This window comes from Oreochromis aureus, linkage group 15, assembly GCF_013358895.1.
Source record: "Oreochromis aureus strain Israel breed Guangdong linkage group 15, ZZ_aureus, whole genome shotgun sequence".
In the NCBI taxonomy this organism is placed as follows: Eukaryota; Metazoa; Chordata; class Actinopteri; order Cichliformes; family Cichlidae; genus Oreochromis; species Oreochromis aureus.
The window spans coordinates 13,257,075-13,277,818 of NC_052956.1; the positions used below are offsets into that span (position 1 = coordinate 13,257,075).

General features: G+C 40.7%; 1 protein-coding gene across 2 annotated transcripts in view; it reads right to left on the bottom strand.

The window, feature by feature from the left end:
* LOC116324147 (glutamate receptor ionotropic, kainate 2) overlaps window positions 1-20,744 on the bottom strand; it is a 64,624-nt gene that overhangs the window by 38,867 nt on the left and 5,013 nt on the right. Inside the window, exons 2-6 of one of the 2 annotated variants that reach the window (XM_031744709.2) lie at window positions 7,738-7,905; window positions 6,502-6,759; window positions 3,890-4,071; window positions 2,892-2,945; window positions 1,253-1,426 (exon numbers count right to left, since the gene is read on the bottom strand). In XM_031744709.2, coding sequence (XP_031600569.2) covers window positions 1,253-1,426; window positions 2,892-2,945; window positions 3,890-4,071; window positions 6,502-6,759; window positions 7,738-7,905 — 836 coding nt within the window. Of the gene's footprint in view, window positions 1-1,252; window positions 1,427-2,891; window positions 2,946-3,889; window positions 4,072-6,495; window positions 6,760-7,737; window positions 7,906-20,744 lie in introns of both variants that reach the window. The other variant, XM_039598560.1, reaches the window with a different exon arrangement.

Below are 20,744 nucleotides of genomic sequence, written 5' to 3' on the forward strand. Positions count from 1 at the left end.
ACAAAGACCTGTCTTAAGGTGAAACGAAAATACCCAAGACTTATAAAACAGAGCACTCCGTCAAGCATGCTATTGGATGCATTATTTATTATTCAGCCCAGTGATTCTAATCCAATGAGATATGTCAATACATAGGATAGAATCTGACAAAATGATTCATGCAGTGCTAATTAATCACTTCAGCCATCTCCACCGAAATCAATTAATTTCCAGTGATGTAAAAAAACAAAAAAATCAAGTGCATCACATAGATGTCTCTGCATACATAACTACGTTGCTTGGTTTTCTGCATTTTACTGCCAAACGTGAAAGAAAATTCACATGCCGATGCTTGAGGGAAATAGAATATTACATTTCTGTTTTAAAGCCGTGCGTGCTGAATATTTCTGACATAACTTAGGCTGTAATATATGTAGATACATTTAAAAAACACACATTTAAATTCATCACAAACTGTGTGTGTTCATTTTTGATCATGTGTAAGCTTGAATTAAGGCTGTGATTGATATGAATAGACACCATGCACTGTGGCTAATTCAAAGGCTTGACTTTAAGTCTGTAATGAAAAGATTCTTCTTTCATTGCACAGATTTTGGAAACCAGATCTTAAATCTGCCAAGAACAAAGAGAGGCAGGCTAAAAGAAGAAAAAAAAGGTGTTTGTCTCAAAGGAAGGTGTTGTGAGGGAGGTGGAGTAAATTGACTGTTTACAACAACAGACCCAGAAAGGGACCTTGAATGTCCATGACGAGCTCCATTCCCTTTTTCACTTTCAAATCACCTTATCCCATGCTTTTTTGGATGCCATCCTAAAAAACCAGGGCCATAATTTCCATCCAATTTGCTCCCTCTCTCTGCATGAACACTGACAGATTGTCATATTTTGGCCACGCTCCCAGAGGAGAGTTGTGAGAGGCAGGAGGGCAGATAAACGGCTATTACCATTCACACCAGCTCATTACGGAGCATTTAGACCCAGGAGCACCAACTCAAAAGCTCCACGCAGTACCCACCCCAGGAGCCCCTCACAATTGAGTTTGTGATTGACAACTGGCACTCAGTTACAGTTCTTTTCCTCCACAGCTACGCTGTATTTCAAAACACTCATTTTGTTTCATCAATCAAAAAAAAAAAAAAAAAAAAACCAAAACTTTATGCATGGCATCCAAATTATTTGAGCAGTTTTTATTTTTATTTATTTATTTTTATGTGGAGAGTAATGACACATCTTAGATAAAAAGGTTTGGGCCTACCGTCATGAATCCATCCAGCAGGCCCGAGTCTGGCTTGGGTGGGGCTTGTAATCGCTCCATTGACCACTTCTCGATGATCGACGACACCTGAGAGTTTTCTGTGTTGAGTATGCGGAAACCAGTCATGTTGACTCCACTGTAGCGATATGGTTCCATGTCAAGGGCGAAAAGGTCCTAGAGGTGCAAAGATCAAAATGTAACCGCGTTTGATCTGAAAAAAAAATCATGATTTTCTCATCTTCCCTCCTCCACTGCTATACATCGCTCATTTTCATAATTACAAGTCGACGTTTGAGCGGCAGTCACTGCCAAATGAGGGAGCGCAAAAGGTGCAGTTGAAGGGATTTCAGGAGCTATTTCATCTTATGCTGAGACAGTAGCCTTGATAAAGGCAAGACTTTCAAGGTTACCGGCATGCTTTTGGTGGACTGCCATCTATCATGTGGATGGAAAAGGACGACCCAATTGTCCCGCATGCAGCATGTCTGGCATCTCACCAGGCAGATGTCTCTGGGATGCAACAACACAGTTGACAGAGAAACAGCGGGTGATGGACGCAGAATGGGGCTGCCGTGGTCAATGTTTGCTGTCCTATTCCGAGAGCAGCATGAATGGCTTGGTACCAGTGTGCAGCAGCTCGGGCCAGCACACTGGCTTCCAATTCTGCCAAACACTGACTGATGTTAAAGTAGGCATGCTTCCATCCCGGCAAGAAACAGCATGCCACCGAAAGAGGCCTATAATCACTATTCTCTTCCCTTTCCCAATGACATACCTGCTGTCACTCACTCCCCTTTCATCTAGGCAGGTTCTTACTGTATGTGGATGCACTAGGGATAGTTACATGTCCTCTGCACTGGTAAATGTCTTTTCAGGTCAGTTTTCTCTAACCTTTTCCTCACCCTTTCCAACTGTGTTCCAAACAACACAGCGGGCTATTTGTTTGTTAGAGCTATAATGGACCAAATGGGTGACAGTCTCATCTGCTCAGGGCTATTATCTAAGCTCTCAGTCTTCTGTTCTCTGGGCTCAGTGAAGATGTGCTGCTTTTCATCTGGAGTGTGAGAAGCAATCTTTGTAGCGGCTAGATCAAAGAAATTTAGCGAACTTCAATCGCTGCTGGAGTGAGAATAAAATACCTCCAACTGCTTTTGTTTCCTAAACTCTGGGTAGTGGTCAGCCAGGTGAGGTGAGAAGGTTGTTCAGAATTTAGAAAATAAATTAAAGTTAAACTTTCACAACAGACGCAGTGGAATGCAAAGGGTATATTTATAATAGACTGCATAACAATGACTCAGCTTTTCAAGGGCATCGGTTTCTGTGATCACAAAGTCAACTTGCACTTCAGGTTCAAAACGCCTCACACAAAATGAAAATAATGGGATGTTTTTCTTTGACTAGTTCCCGGTTAGCGGTATTAAACTGTATTCTCAGAAATGAAAAACTGACAGGTAATTTTTCATAGCAACAAGGGAAAAAAACCAGATTAATGTTTGCACTACAATAGGCTCAGAAGAAGAAATATCTCCAAACAGCACGTTATCAAGTGGACGGGGCTGTGCAAAAAGAAAAAAAAAAGTAACAAAACACAGTCTATCATCACATCTTGTCAACAACAAAAAAGTCCCAGGGTACTCACCAAGGTTGTAAATATATAATGATAGTACTCCGTCATCATACCCATTGCCAGGGCCTACAGGGAGAAATAAAAAGCAGGCAGTAACTAAAAGTCAATTACAAATAGCTTAATGAATTGCGGTATTAGAATTACTAATTGACCTGTTATTTAATATGTATTGCCACCCTGACACCTGTCAGAAAGGCACCTGAGACTGGAAAAAATTTGAAAGCGGGGGCTTGCCAAGGCATTTTTAATTGTCCTGATGACTGATGAACAGACTTATTCGGTTATTATTGCACTCAGAGCCGAGATGGTATCATGACACTGACGGTAATTTGACTTGAAAAAATCAGCCAGTCCAAAGTCTATGCGTCCACGCTGCTCATGTTTCTCCCAATACGCTGTACATTATATCGTAAGTCCATGTGGGCTCGGCACTGCATTGTGCATGCAACGATAAATAACAAACAAAATATGCGCCACAATAAAGAATCATTAGTTTTGACACACAGCTATAGAGAGAACTCCAACTGTGCAATATGCTTGTGAGAAGACTTGAGCTCAACAACAACCCCCACGGTTCTCATTAATAATGCGCCTCTGCTAAATGAATTGAACATGCCTGTGAGCAGAATTAGACTTTATAATTTAAAAGAAAAAAAATATGTACAATGGAAAGCATCCATTATGACGGGCCACGAGTAGATATCTAACACACAAAGATTAAAGATGTACAGATCTGCATCCGTTCTTAAAGAGAGAAAGAATAAGATAGGGATCACACATGGACTTATGTTTATTATTTTAGCACATATATATGTGTATATATGAGTCTAGGTACTCAGTAGCGTGTGGAAATTTCTGTAAGGGGAAATTATGTAAATTTTATACAGTAGTTAACTTACTTTTAACTAAATTCAGGAAACAGTGTGATAAAATTACTTATGCTGTTCACAAATGCTGCAGACATCTGTGAGTCTAAGAGAGTATCAGGGCTCATTAAGGTGAGTTGATACCTGTTTCAGGATCCAGGCAGCCATCTCATGTCCACAATCAAATATGACATGGAACTCCTTTGCCTTCTTCATCTCCTTCAGAAGTGGCTTGGCGTCCTTGGTCTCTGTGGGCAGCTGTCGGATCTTCAAACGAATGTTGTATCGTGAAGGTGCCTTGATCAGCTCCTGCAGTCGAATGAGACCTGCAGACAAAGAGGATACATATATAGTGTGAAAGGACCATTTTAAAGATGCAGCAATATGGTGTGTTTGATGTGCCACCATTTTGAAGTATCTCTGATTCTAAGGAGGCCACGAAGACCAATTGGAGTCATGTATTCTCAGCAGAAAAATATGCTCATATGCATGTCTTCCTAATCCGCAGTCTATTGATCCTCCTACTCATGCTTGGCAAGCAAACAGACAGCTACAGACTTATCAAGAGAATGTTACACCAAGCCAGCACATAGCACTCTTTCATAACGAAAACCACAATACAGAGAGCGCCTCATTTTGCAACCTCCTACAGAAAGTCCCATCCTGAAAGAAGCTTCCCAAATGGTGATTTGCTCTTGTCTTCCATGATACCATAGAATAGCGCAGAATAGGTTCAATTTTTATCCAGATGGAAAGCCGTGGTCAATCCTGCCTCTTCTGCCTCTCTCACATACACTTCAGACGTGTTCTGATGAGAGAGGCTCTGTTTGCCCAGCTTGTACTTGCCCCCAGGGAGCCCGGCGCCTTCGTCACACATTGAGCTACAATCTTCACCTTTCATTTCTCGACCACACGCTCAGGTAGAAAGCTCTCCGGGAGATACTGTGATGAGATTACAATGAGTTTCTCCCTCAGTAAAGAACTTCAGAGTCCAGGGATGAAAGAGGCTGGATTGATGGGAGAGATGATTACTTGTCATGGGTATAAAAATGGATGGAGCAGCAAGGATAGTTTGAGAGGGAACTGGAGAGAGATAGGATTTTTTTTTCAACCACTTTAAGATAGCTCAGCCTATTTTTTATTTTGAAATGAAGTGCTGTGTGAGCAGTTTAATGGTCTTACTGTGAGTGGGGCTGGGTCTCCCTGAGGCCTATAGAAAGATTGGTGTGAAATAGGAACATGCAGGTCTCGCCTTGAAAAGTACCATTGTAGGGAGGAATACTGAACCTATACAGCTTTCCTCAGGTAATCCCAATAGATCCCTACTCTAGGGCATGTCTGCGTCTCCCTGTTTTTGTTCGAACTGACACTTTGGGAGGTGTTAAGCTAGAAAAAAAAATCTGTCAAGGGAGCTCAACGTTTGGGAAACACTGTCATTGTAGATGTTTGTGGGCTCTGGCTAATTCCTTCAGACTTTCCCCCTGGATCTTCTAACGGCTGTGTGTGAATATTTTATCCCCTCTGATAGTTTTTCCTGTCAGCCGTCAGATAGGCTCCAATCAGCAGCGCGGGGCTCTGGAGCATGAAGCTGTGTGATTACAGCCTGAGACCGGGTGGAAACGGAGGGGGTAAACAACATGGCTATGCAGCTGTCACACTTTTCAGGGCGTCAGGTGCGTTACAGCCTATACGTACCACAGAGGAGGCCCAAGCAGCTCCTATCTGATGCAGAGAGAGGTGAGAGATCACCCCGTTTGGCATCTCTCCGGGACAGTTTGCAGGAGAGTGAGGGTGTTAACATACTGAGCTCCAAGGTAGGAAGAGAGGGGAGGTCAAGGAGATGAGTCAAAATAATGTGGCAAGCGGGGAGAGCCATCGGGATATCAGCTGAGTTTAATGTATGAGTGCTAGAATGCTGCAGGATTGGCTATTTACAATATATCACAGATGTGAAAGAAGAGACACTTGAAGAAGTCAAATGGCTGTAAAAGCGATGCTTTCAAAAGGAACAAAAGGGCTCTCGTATCTATTTAGAGGCGCTGCATAGGATGTCAACTACAAGACAATATAGACTGGTGGAGAGAAGAAACTGAATTCATTAGGCAACCTGAAAATTTAATCCTCCTCTCTGCTCTGTAATTTACTTACATTTACTTGTCAACCACGTCATGCCAAAAAGCGCATAACTTGTGAATACGCATTTGAATATTGTTATCTTCTCTAGAGTGATTATACTTTACCTTGTAAAACTCTCACTGTACTCCAGCTAAAATACGACTTGCCTTTTAAAAAGCACGTTACGAGGCACTCCGCAAAGTCACAGGATAGACAAAATGGCTCAGAGACTCATTTGATTGCCACCCTCAGAGATCAAGTGTCTCTGTGTGTTATTAATGGCTGTTGTCAGCGCCCACATACTACAATTCTGCATTGCATTAATCTGAAGAGACACAGGGTCATTCTGGGTAATGTGGTTCTCTTTTTTTTTCTGTGCTGCTGCTCACTCTCCTGGAAGACTGACATGGGCAGCACCTGGAGGACTAAGGCAGAACAGTAAGCTATTGATTTCTGAATTAACTTGACAGGTTACAAAGCACTCTCTGAACTCTGAGCAACACTGCTGCTTTTTGTAGATCACCTGGTACTTCTTTCTTACTGGACATTGTTTTTTGGTTGGTTTTAAGAATTGTCACATCCATCATCACACAAAACACGCACCAGTGGAAAATGAAGACAGACACCGACTGTACCTGTACCTGTGCTGTCGTCATAGACCACGGTGACTGTTCTCCACTTGAAGAAGTGCACCAGGTCGAGAATGGCTCTGCTGAGGGAGGAGAAGTCAGGGTATAGGCTGACATAGTACGAGTCCCTGTTGTCTGACACCTGATGCTTCCACTTGGTCTGGATGTGGGGCACTCCCAAAGCATTGCAGATGGACTGGACCGCGTTAGCTGACGAGCTGTGTGAGGGGCCAAAAATGGCCGCCACACCTAAGGAAAGCTGGTCACATGCTGGTGGGGTAGCAAGGAAAAATAAAACAAAAGAAAACAAAAAGACAGTCAGTTTCATGTTTCGGTTATGCTTTTAAGTTTCACTATATCTCATATTCTCTGCTCAAATTTTTTTCTTTTTTTATTTGTCCACATGTCAACCAAAAAATAAAGAGAACCAGTGCTTAGTAATTTCCTCCGCCCAGCAGATAATCTTAATTCCGACTGTGGAATTTTCTTTTATAGCCGCTAGCGGTTTGGAGCGTTGTTTATACAAGCTGGACCCCTGTTTGGGTAGGAAGGAGAACATCTTTCACACTGTTCCACTGTGGTTGTGATTGATGTGGGCAAACAAAGAGAGGGGAAAAAAAAGATGGGAACCTTCGTGGAAAAAAATAGCAAATTAATAAGCCTTGCAACTGTGAGGACTTCACAAGGTATCTTTGGTCATTTTTCTCCCCTTCATTAGCTCAACTCTCTTTAAACTCTGTCAATTAGTAGCCCATTTTAACAAATAAATGTCAAGTCGTTTGTGGATGTAGTCTGCATTAGTGGTTAGATGGGGCGAATAACAGAAAATATTGTACAATTTACTCTGTGGTTTTATCTGGAATCACTGCCCGGTTTACACGTTCATAATAATAATAATGATGCAATAATCTTCTTTACTGTGAGCAGTAAATTGAGATTTCAGACACCATGAATACAAATGCTTGTCCATCATCAGTGACCAACAGTGCAGGTTTTAGGTTTCCTCTACAAAACGTTAATGCATTACACATGGGATTTACAGCTTAAAAATAAAAGCTATGCATGAGCATTACTTTTATCCTTTTTACTGATAAAACATGAATCGATTTGACACTCAAATAGGAAAGTAGAGTGTGCAGTGATTGTCTGAATGGCTACCTGAAAAATACTAATTCATGTAAGAAGAAAAAAATAAAAGCACTCACAGTGAGATTCAGCTAAACGTCCTTTCCATTCCTCTTGACTCACCTTTCCGGGAAGCCTCAAAGCTGTCAAAGATGTTTATTCTCTGGATGTCATAGGTCAGCGTGGTGTTGGGGAGCAATGTGCGGTTCCTGTTGATTGTGTTCAAGGCAAATTTAAAGGCTAGTTCCTCTGCTCCAGAGGGGCCACTCTCAATGGATTCAAATATTCCTCCTGAGGGATAAAAAGCAGGAGAGAACAAGACCTTTGAATGGCGAGTCCAGCCTCCTATAATTGCCATAGATTCCTTAACACAAGCAACCTTCAAGTAAATGATGGATATGATGCAGGCAATTACAGCTCAAGCAGTGCATCATTTTTTAAGTATTTGTACTCATATTATTGATGCTGCTGTGTTCAATGCTTTTCACAGCTCAGTCTCATGCTGACATGAAACAGATTTACAATGCGGAGTAGGCATTTGGATCCCTGCTGATTTGCATTCTGTGGCAGTCGTCGGCGTAATTATAGGCAATTAGTTGCATTGGGAGGTGAGTTCAGGGGTGGTTGCCCTTCTTTAACTCCCTCGCTCAGCCTTGACAGAAAGGTTCACTCTACCAGTTGTCCCATTGATTTAAATGATTCTCAAATGAGATGCGAGCAAAGAAAGCTGGGCAAGAGCAGAGGGAAATTAAAGTGAAAAGGTAGATGAGAGAATAAGAGCCACGGGGGAAATCAGAAACATATTTAAAGTGGGTATAAATAGAGGCAAGTCAGAAAGACAGATAACGAGAAGGTCAATCAAATCAGAAATTAAGATGCCATTGGGGCATTTTTAACAATACTAATTAAAAACATATGAACCTAACTGTATATCTCACTGTTTATTTGGTTGGTTTTGAACAGCAAGTAAAATGCCGCTGTTGCTGCCCGCCAAATCTTGTTATGTTTTTGGTTTCTGTAACTGATGAAATAAAAACCTTTACGTAACCAAACTATTTGCGCAGATACTATAATTACCGCTGCAAAGAAAGGTGTTGTCAGTTTAAAATAGCATCCTTCAGAACTGTCAGTTATTCTGAGCACAACAGAGACAATTAATGCTCCAGCTGGTCTATTTATGCACTTCAGGATCCGAGACAAAGGATATCAATGTTTAAAGTGAGCCACTACAAATGTGTCTTGTTTTCTGATTATGTCAAGCATAATTTATCTGCATGTATTTAAGCTGGACTTGGTATGCTTTCTTCTATTTTCTGTCCCGTTGAAACAGTAGATGGTCCCATTAAACACAGGTAAGTAATGCAAGTCATTCTTAGACTGCTATAAACACCCATCTCACACAAGTCTTGGATCTTTAGGATGTCAATTAGAGCAGCTATCCCTACAGTAGTTGCTCTGGCTTTGACCCAACCTTCTGTTTGCAAGCCATTTCGAGGAACGCTGGCTTAAAGGAAGAGGAGCTTGATTCACAAAGTGGATAAACTAAGGGAATGCACCAAAGAGGAGAATAAAAAAGGATCATTTTGAGCTTTGAATCATAGAAAGTATTAAAATGTTTTCCTGGAATTGGGTATAACGGGCCTCTTCACAAACACAAAAATTGCACCAAATTTACATGTTCTGTTTTGTTTTGTTTTGTTTTTAATGGGTTTTAGGAACATTTATGAAAATATATCAGTGTTCACATCATCTAATCCACAAGCCAGCCACTCAGCACATATGCAATTTCAGGTGTAACTGGGGTCAGAGAGAATTTTCACACATCCATCAACAGGATGAGGTAAAACTGTGTGAAAGGGGGTCTGATATGCAGCATTATGTAGCATATTACTCTGTGTTTGCATGTATAAATATGGACAATTGCTTTTAATGTGTTTTTATCCCAACTGCGAAGCACTTTGTCACTGTGTGTTGTTTTTTTAAGTGCTATACATATACAGTTATTCTTCTTCTTAATATATTAAATCACACCAACAATATTTGAATGTGGTTAAACAGCTTTGGAGTCAATCAACCACTTTCAGCAATGGAAATAAAAACATAGGAAGACAACACATTTCAACAGCTGATACACCTTTGAAAGTGGACTAAATCCCATGAAGGCTATACAAAAATCAAACTTAAAAGAGAATGCATGAGGGGGGAAAGATGAAAGGGTGTTGTGAGAGGAGCTCTGAGAAACACTCCAGAAGACGAGAGCAGAGTTCACGAGTCCTTCTATGGATCCCATCCTCTTGGAGGACAGAGAGTCAGTTTGACTGAATCCAAAATGAAAAACTTTAAAGCCTGTTTATTGATTCAATTATACGGAGCAAAGGGGGAAGTAAAACTGGAAGAGTGGCACATTTTTTGAAAGAGTACAGAAAGAAAGAGAGCTTTACAGTAATAGATAGCAGCTATAAATAGCATCTGGCCATGGCAGGGAGTGATAGAAAATGAGAGCAGGAGGGCAAAGAAGATGTCATTAACCCGGGGAAGGGAGCTTTGTCACTGTCACCACAGTACAGCCATATATTGGGGGTTCTTACTTTATTTTATGGAATTTTCATTTATATATAGCCCAGTAGAGTCCAGCGTTGCAGTTTGTGATAAGAGATATGTACAAAGTTAAGAAGGCAATGAAGCACACATTCTGAGCATCACCGTGTCACTCAGTGAGCTGAGTTAATGATTGTTTCATGTGTAAATCCGCCTCCTATACAGCGATGTGATGCGAACATGTTGCTATTCATGGCTTTTCATTTTACTGAAATGACACATTAATCTTCAAAGGAGCGAATACCCGAAAATCACCATTAAAGATGATAGAAATCATGTCAGTCTGACCTAATAGATAATTATTACAGTATAGCCCTGAGGGAGCAGGCTGAGCTCCACTGGGCTGTTGAAAATGAGCATAAGGGCTTTAAGTTATGCACATCTGATTTCCCTGGCAAGCTGTATGTCTTGGGCATGCTGGTTTGATAGAAATCATGTACCTTAAGAACACAGAGAAGAAACATTAAATAAAGTCTGCAGAGGATAACATAAAATATTTACAGGGATAAGTCAAGTACTATGTTAAATTGCAAAATGCTAGCAAATGGAATAGCAATGGTTATTGTTTGCGTTAGTGCTCCTTTGAATCTAATGTGCTACATGAATCCTTGGTTTTCATTTGCACTATTGATTATAGCGACTAATCCATCTCGTGCTCCTTCCCAAAGTAGATGTTATGCATCTTTCAAGAGACACAAGAGACATTAAAACCCATACGGGTTAATGTATATTTACCTTGCTTAAAGTCTAATAACACTCTGCCTATTATATTTGCATTTATCTTCTCCTTTCTCTTGTTTTTGTGGTCCGTGTGACTGCAGGTGTGTGAGTTGCAGCTGAGATAATCAGCCTGTGTGTGTGCGTGCGTGTGCGTGTGTGTGTGTGTGTGTGTGCATGTAAGAATTATAGAGCTTCCATCACTGGGATTGGTTTGAATTATAGTGCAAATGAAAGCTCTGAGTGAGTTATGAGCTGGATAATCACTCTGACGAGAAAACAGGGCCCGCTGATCGGAGTGTTTCAGTGTGCCTGGATATGTGTGTGCCTGTGTGTCACTGAAAGAAAGAGAGAAAGACTGAGCGGAAAGTCAAAGCCAAAGCGTAATGTGGGAGGGTGTCTGTATACTTTCCTCCCTTTTAATGTTTTATCACTGTTAATGAAGTGTATTTTGGATTAAAATTCATGCAATAACTTGCTCACTGGCTTAATATCTCTCAGAAGTTAAGTTTGTTCTAAATTAACTTCTGTATACAGAAAAAGTATATCTCTGAAGGGCATACTTGAAAAACACTAGTAACAGACAACCTTGAAAATCAAATTCAGTAAAGTGTATCTGCCGATCACATGCTGTTCGGAACAAAGATTAAAGCTAAGACTTTTTTTTTATTACTTTGTTGAATTGTGAGCACTTGCAAAGCATTTCAAACTGTGAATGAAAATACATTTAGCACAATTAGCTCTCTCTACTGAAGGATGCTCTTGTACAATGGGAGATGGGAGTTAGATATGTTGCCATGGCGACTCATGCAGCTATGCTATGGCTGAGAGGCACCGGCAGTTTTGGCATGTGAGGAGCTGATTGGTGGAGGAAGGGCGTTGTGATAGTGTGTACGACCTGTCTCTGTGACTAATGACCAGCAGTGCAGCTGCAGGATGGCAGTGGGCAGTCGGGTGGCTGCCATGGCAACATGCGAGCAACCGCGTTGCTAAGGCAAATGGCCCAGGTATGCGCATGAAAGCCTTCAGTCTGGCTGCAAGACCTCCACCCACCACACCCCAACATCTACCACACCCTAACCCGCTGGCCTGTTTCTGTCTTCCTCCATCTTTCAGCCAGAGAGGATCAGTGCAACAGGCAGGAGGCAAAAGTGATGGAAACGCTCCATAAATATCCCTGAAATTCCCGGTGGGAGCGCTCCCTGACATGTTTGGCGGTGAATGGGACATGATGCATGAAGGCCTGCAGAGAGTCGCCGCCCCTGGTCATTAATCTGAAGCTCCCCTTCTTAGAGCTGATGACTGACCTTCCTATGCCACACAAGAGCCAATTCTATCTCGACCTGAAGATCCCTGAAAATCTGGCCAGCGCACAGGACACTCAAACTCTGCAGGAAGCGCTCTCATGTGATGACAGCCTATCATACAAAAAATCTTCTGCAGTCTGTACAAAAATTATAACTATTTGGATCACTGCAGGATGTCGGCTTATTTGTCAAATACTTCTTGTAAATATTCATTGCTTTTGAAGGTGTGACATTCACTATGTGTGTGTGTATGATAAGAGATGCATGCTGTGTTTAAACATTTTGTAGCCAAGACTATACATGCCAATGCATTGTTTGGCAACTACATCCTATATGGTCTTATTATCTTGATGAGCATTAATACTGAAAGAGCAAGACAGAGGAAAACTGTAAAACTAGCTAATAAAGCAATATTATGTTTAGAAAGATGCTCAATACATTTTTGGTTGTGTCTAGTGAGCCCGAGAGTAGCACTTTAGAGTGTGATGCAGGCAACATGTGAAATGTAGCTGAGGAACAAATGAGAAAGGAATCAGCAGCGACCTGATAATTAACGAGCTGTTAATGAGCAGCTCCTAAATATAACTCCGAATCAAGGACTAGATGATGAGGGGTTGCCAGAGATTGATAAGTCAATACGTTTAGGTGAATCAAAATAACAGTGACGTTCTTCACTGGTGGCACAAAATCAGGAATGCACATTCACTGCAAAAGCAATGAAGTAAAAGTACCAAGCATAGTTAAAACAGAATATGATATACAGCATAAAAATAAGAAAAAAAACAAGTACTACCAATCGATAAAAAACAAATCTATAATCAGCTAACCTGTTCGAAGCTGAAGATGAAACCCTTAGGAGGCATTGTGTGTGAACAACAGTTTTTATCTAGCTTGTCTGGCTTGTTGCTGTTTTCTCCAGAATAGAATCACTCCTGTCACCTTAAAGCCTCTTGACACTGGGCTGGACTGTCACCTGCCACTGCTGGATGCTAAGACTCAGAGTGAGTCACACACTTGAACATACAAGTGCAAACAGACACAATCACGCACTTCGGAGATTGAAACTAAACAAAGCTGTCATGCAAGAAACCACTGAGTACAAGGAAAATGTGGCTGATGAGAGAATTTATAGCTCCCGCCTGCAGCATTTAAAGATGCCTAACTTGAGCTGAACTCAGAGTAATAATTAGCTTATCCATTGCAAAAAGATCAATTTCATCAATCTCTTATAATGAGCACATACTGTCTTCAATTAGAATGTGTGCCATGGCCCTCATCCCTGACCCGGCTCCAAGTGGGAAACCAGTGATCATATAACATGTATTAATTCCAGGCGCTGGCAACAGATGTGCTAATTTGCTAGGCTCTCTCTATTCATAATAATGTGCCAGCTCCCTCCTCAAAGTATGTGCTAATTTGCAAGGGCTTATTGTGGATGTGCTAAACTACCGGCTGACATTTTGTGTGCTAATTTGTCAAGCAGGGACCCCTTTTGGTACTAATTGTGCCAAACTGTGAGTACACTTCCACAGGCCTTGAATTGCTGAATTCCTAAATGACTTCTGTCTGCTAGCAGTTTCCAGCCTCTTCACTGCTCTCGAATTGCGAAAGCAACTGAAAAGAAATACCAACTACTGTGAAAATAAGATGTATAAGCACTAAGTGCTCACACTCGCCTGCACACATAGGCGAATAAGGGCGCACACACACATTCTGACTATTCACAGAAAATATGTGCCTGCTCTTGAGATTGCACAACCTCCCTAAAGAAACCCGTTCTGTGGTTGTTTAGCTGTATGACCAAACATAGATACATGCTACGAAGCTTGTTAAAAAGCTTCTTATAAAACCATAAAAAGGTCACAAAGGAGTTTAATACTAATAATGGTTACTTTATTTTTTAAAAATTGCTTTAAAATTTCTGTTAGTATCACAAATCTGTTTCCCATATTGCACACTCACACCCCCAGTGAGAATCTCTTCCCAAACAGGCATACAGGGAAATCATTTTTTACCCCAAAATGATTTATTAGCATACAGAACAAGAGGAGATAATTGCATTTCGGGCTACATTAATATTTTATATATTATCAGAAATGTATGTATATTAGAACGTATTAAAAATGGTTAAAAGATCTAATGAAAATTCCCTATTTTCCGTGGGGATGGTTAGATGAGAGGTATTTCAAAAAATATCTGCTGATACTTCTGCTACACACAAATCATCAGAGATACACAACAAAAGACATTATGGTTGTTGTAATATGAGATGTACACAGGTGGTAACACCTTTCAGCTCTTGCTGAGGCATCATTCAGTGGTGCCTCGGGAAGAGGAGTCATTTTCACTCTTCGCAGGCAAATAGCTTTCAGTTGTCTTTATGTTGTTTCTCTGTGGGGAACATTGAAAGGCTTTTTTTTTTCTCGCCTCTGTGACAGATACAGAGACTGGGAGTTTATTGGGTGACAGGCAACAGTGCTTTGGATTAAATTGGGCTTCTACGTTTTCTTCTGTACATGATCACATCTTCCTCTTTTGCTGCCATTGGAGTCAGTTCTGTCATGGCAAAAAGTTGTGAAATTCACCATCCTGACTGGGAACTGTCTACTATCTTAATATCTGTGCTTTGAGGGCCGTGAACAAGCCAAAGTTGGAAGTGCACTTATGCACATAGCTTTGGTTGCCTATGCTAAATTTACAAAATATGGTCACTTGTCTCCTTGGATCAAGTAGAGGATTTTTTTCAAATCCTTTTTTTCAAGATTGGAGTATCTGGATTTAAACATTACATTACCAAAGCATTACAGCCAATCAAAATCACTAAAAATATGTAGGGATGCACCAATGGGAAGCTTTAATTACACTGGTAATTTTCTTTTGTCATTTTTCATTGGCTGGTGTAATTTAGCATTTCACTAATGAATACCAATTCAGTAAATTTACATTCTTTAATGTACTTATTGTCATATTTTATTTAATTATATTCTATAAAGTTTGCAAAGCAATCTTTGTGTTGACCCTGATGCTGCCATACATATAAAAGATTCCCGGCCTCACAGTGAGGAGTAAAGCTTACTAATTTAACACTGGTTCCGGAGAGGTACTTGGTATCAGCAGCTACCTGAAGCCAAGGTTTCTGTATCGTATCAGAAATGGAAAAAATTGGAGCAGTGCATCCCAAGAAAGAAGATCATATCTCAGCAAGTGTGTTAACACCAAACTTGGTGTACAGACTCGGCAACCCTTACCAAGGTTGTGAAAACTATGTCTCGCTGAGGTGCTTGGCCCTCTCATTGCTGCAGCATGATTTTTTAATGCATTCTTCCCACCTGCCCAACTGTTCCAGGGTATACCATGAAATATTCAGGATACTATGGAAATAAGATTTATTTATTTATTTATTTATTTGTGGAAAAAAAAAGTCTATGTGCATTGTTTCCACATTTTGTGGTGAGGTATGTAAATGTTTTCGGTTCATCATCATCAGAACAAATATACACTTTGCAGTTGTGATGTACTTTATATTACAGCTGCAGCATTGTATTTTTATTCTGTATTTTAGAGGGGGGTAAAAAAAAGTCTTATTTGACTAATGCACATGCATTTGGGGAAAAATACAGTGGCTTTCACACACTGTGGGTTTTATGAGCCTTAGAGCTCTCAGACTTCCCATCTGAATTCCATGTATAAACATGAGCATTCCTAAAACTGCAGTCACAAGGTTATGCAGTTCACGTAAATAATACAAATCTCAAAAGTGCAGTCAGACACTTTTTCTGCCCACACAGAAAATATGTGATTTGTGTCTAATATACAGGCCATAGGGACTGAGCAGCGCTACTTATTTAATAGAATGTTTCCTGCTGCTTCATGCCTCACCTGTCACTGCCATTTCTCTTCGTATGCCTCATCTTTTTCTCTACTTTATGAAACAAACCCACACATACACACACACACACACACACACACAGGGTCTTTCTCACTCCCTCAGACTAGAGTACATCTCATGGTGGCCTCGGCAGGTGACAGATGGCGACCTCACAGCACTGCTCACTGTAAACTGAGTTTTAATCAAGCCTAAGCACGTGTGAGAGATGCTAATTATCCACTGCAGGCTAAAGGAGTCCAGCCTGGAGAACATTGTGGCCATGCATGTGCATCCTTGGTTTATATTAATTTTCCCCACTGTGATAATATCGCCATTTACGGCATCGCAACTGGGAAGCGTAATGCAGGATGGATTGGGTGTGTTGAGCGTCCCTGGATACTTCAGCCCTCAAGCTGTATCGCTCAACAAAATAAATATAGATAAGAACTTGACTAACAGTAATCTCACAGTCTTAAAAGTTAAGCATAGGGATTTCTAACTGTCTCCAGCATACTTGCCAAAAAGCAGGGTGTTAAGACACTCGTCTCACTATCGCACCATTTCTTAACATTTCATTTCAAGCGCTAAAAACACTCCTATATAGGGAGAATATTTTAACAGGATAGCCTTAAATTACAACACATATAACATTTATCATATGTATTCAGCCCTGGTGCAGAGCCAAAAAGAAGTTCAATTTATAATGCTGCAATTAAGTCTCGGCAAATTATATGAGAGTCTATTGTCCTCCTTGCTCCTTTTGCTGCACTCATTCTAATTCGCACTGTTCTCTTGTTCATCAAAATGGCCCTGTATTACACCCTTACCAATGTAATTTTGAACAAAATGGCTAGTAAATTAGACTTTCTTTCTTGTAGAAGGGCAGATGTTATCTCCCGTTAGAGGCAAAGGTCAAGAATTAATTCAGGAGGCAGCTCTTTAATTCTAACAGTTGGGCTTTCACAGGGCGATGGAGAAGGGTAGAAAGATGAGCCCGTTCGCTGGATTTACTGAATCTAATTATAATAATTTTTAATCTTCATAAATTTAGAGATCTTTGCAAAGAAGGGCATTATTGTTTTCAGGGAGATAATGACATGGATGCCTGGAAACTTTAACAAGCCAAAAAGATATTGAGGGGAAAAAAAGAAAAACATATGTGCAGTGGATAAGTGGATGTTCGGGCAAAGATTGCATTAACAGCACTAACAGCTAGTGGGTTGCAATGCGTTAAAACAAGAGTGTTTTTCCTCTGCAGTAAATCTATATTAGTTAACCAGAGCTATTTCTGCTGTGAAAATGAAATGGAGAGTGTTGAGGTAATAATGATAGCATATGCTCTATATGTTGGGCACAATTTAAATGGTGATGAAAGCTCAAATATAATGTTCTTTTTCAAGACTGGGTGTACGAAAATGAAAATATTCGACTGAAAAGGTATTCCTTGCTTTGAAATTGAGGTTTCGACTTTGTATGCCAAAGTACGGGGATTTTCATCATTGTGTGCAAGGACACTGAGATCAGGAGACAGGGAGAAGTAAGGTTTGATCGCAGTGAGACAGAACAAAGTAGAGGAATGACAAGCAGACAAGCTGAAAGCCAAAGGGGAAACAAAGACGACATGGAGAGGAAGGGCAGTGAAGGACAAAGGGAAAGAAATGGAGAAAATAACAGGAAAATGGACAGAAAAGTCTATTTTCTGGATATTAATTCGATGCTGAAAGTGCACCTCAGCATGATACTGTCTCCTCACAGCCCATCAGATTGGTTTAGAAAACAGCAGGCCATTATGTCTAAAGTCAGAGCTAGATGCAGGTAGATGGGTGTGCTGTCAAACAAGCAAAAAGAGGAATTTTGACTTGGGAAGAAAAGAGAGAGACAGAAGAAGAGAGAGCTGGGTGGGGCACCAAAAAAATAGATGAGGGAAGGAAACGAAGAGGGAGAAATTGAGAATAAAAGAGGTCACCAGAGGCAGATAAAAGACACTCAATTAAACGACTGAATGGATGGCGCATTAGACCCGAACGGACACCTGCACCCCTCCTCTCTCCCTCAGCCACAGGGCAGGAAAATGTCAGCTCCTAGTTTGGGTTCATCAGCCTCCCATCAGCCACTGTTGTACACAAGCTAGCTGATAATCAGAGCTACAGGTACACTTTGCTGCAAAGGTGTGTCAATTTGTCTTGCTTGTTCTGCAAACACAGGCAGCTGCACAGTAGCAAAAAGAGAAAGAAATGAAAGAGACTCGCACACTGACTTTAGCAGGAAAATAGCCAGAGGGCAAGTGATAAAAAAAAGCAGATTAAAAAGTAAAGCTCCTCAAATATGTGCAGTTGTGTAGTTTTTCAAACTAAATAAGAAAACATCTTTTCAGGATAAAAGCAAAAAGGCTAAAGAGGTGAAATGGGTGAAAAATGAAGGCTCCTGCTTTAATCTTCCTCCTGATCTGCTGCTTCTTTTTTTTAAGTTGATTTCACCATTTCCCGCATTCAATCGAACCCTGTTGGGTAGCAAATTCAGGGTTCTTTGTCATTTTTAAAAAGCTGTGGGTATATCTCATGGGAAGCTGTGTAAGAGAAATGGAAGCAATTGGCTTCATTATGTCTCTTCAGGCTCTTAAAATAAATTGTGCAAGATGGGAATATCAAACCAAGCCTATTCCAGTCCACTGTAATGTTTGGAGAAGGGCCAGATTTAGTAGGTCATTTCAATTGGATTGTCTCTGAGCGTGGATGACAAACAGCAGAACACAATCAAAACCTACTGCAGCAGGGCCAGGTAGCATTAAAGCCTTATCTTATCTTATTAAAGCCTCATCAAACGCTTTTGCAAACTCTGTGGTTTCTTTCGCTTTATTTAATAATTCTTAGGCTCTCCTATACTGTTGCGTTTTTTTTCCCCTCACATATGTCTAATCTCATCTTTTCATTCAAAACTGTCATCAAAACAACATCAGAAAGCTACCCAAACACTTACAAACCCTCTGAGTGAAAGCAGAGAAAAAATAAATTCAACATTGCAGGGGGAGGCATTTTGCATAGCCCTTGTGCAGCCTTGACAATGGAGCGTCATGCTGGTTCAAAGAACATGATTTTAAGTAAGCCTGCCTCAATATGTCCTCCCACAGAGCCCATTTCCCCCTGTGTCCTTGGTTCACACAGAGAAATGTTCATACATCTGACATTCTATGCTGTCAATGGGAGCCCGAATTTTGCTTTCTCTCCTTCAACCCATAGCTCCGCTCCTTCTTTTATTCCTTTATTCAGCTGGCTGGAAATGAAGGTGAATCACCACATCCTGACCTGTTCGGTGCCTCGCATCATAGCCAACGCAGCCGGAGGGCTTTCTGCAATCGATTGACTTCAGAATCCCATGTAGTTTGGACGTCAATGCTATCGTTTATGGCATATATGCCTTCAGAAATGTTTACCTGATCTGTGTGTTTGAAATTCACATCTGACTGGCTCAAGTTAAGGCACAGCTTTAAAACACTAAAACTATGAGTACATATTGGTAAACAAGCCCTTCAGCAAAAAAACCACGGCCAACAAAAGGCAATCAGAGACTGTCTTAATGCATCAATCATACAACAAATACACTGTAAACATTTACTCTCAATTAGCCCCGTTGCCATCTTACCGTAATAAACAGGTGACAAGCCAGGTTTTATTTTCTTTCTATTAAGCAATCACTTAAAAGGCAATTAGTGCACTTGAGCTAGTATAAAGTTAAAGATCTTGCACCTTTTACCTCCTGTTACAGTAAAACACAAAGCATGACATGTTGTTCCAGCTCCTGAGTGGTCTCCTGTGACAACACTGGAAGCACAGCCAGTTCAGAAGTGTGGAACACTTCAAAACCATGTGGTCCTGCTCAAGCTGCTGCTGCTTGTGGCTGTTTAAGTCATTAATTCACAGCACAATGCAATATTAGCACAATCCCTCATATTCTGCTTTGAGCACACATTTGCTTTTTATTTTGTAATATTCATGTTTGTATTCTCACAGATGGTAACCTGTGATACACGGAGAGGGGACATCCGGGATTTGGCACTCCTTATTTGCTATGCTGCCAGTTTTCTTTCCTTTATCAATATTCAATGAAGCAACCCAACATGCTGATTTTTATTGATTCGCACTATTTTATAGTCTATTTGAAGTGGAGACAAACCCAATATGTCCACACGACTGGCTAATGAAAACACATTTTGGGTTTTAGTTCTTCTAAGGAACTACAAGGACATTTGTGTTACCAACCTATTTTCAGTTTTTCACTCCTATAAAAGCTGTTTCATGCATATCTGCAGTCCCAGGCAAATTTTCAACTTGCTAATATGATACTGCTGACATTTATTCAGAGATGCAGTGCATGACTCCTGGCCTCCCACTACATTTCCACAGCATACTCTACTGTCCTTTCCGTCTCTCTTCATAGAAGCCATCAAAAAACCGTAATAAAAGACCACAACTGAGAGTGGGCTGAGAGTGGACCGCTCTGAGGCAAACTAATCTATCTTTACTCTGTATACGCCTCAACACTCACTGTTTTTTCATCTCACTCACACTTTACACAGACTCTCTCTTTCTCTCTCTTTTCCTCTCTAACAAACACTCTTGTTTTTCTTACACCTCTCAGTGACT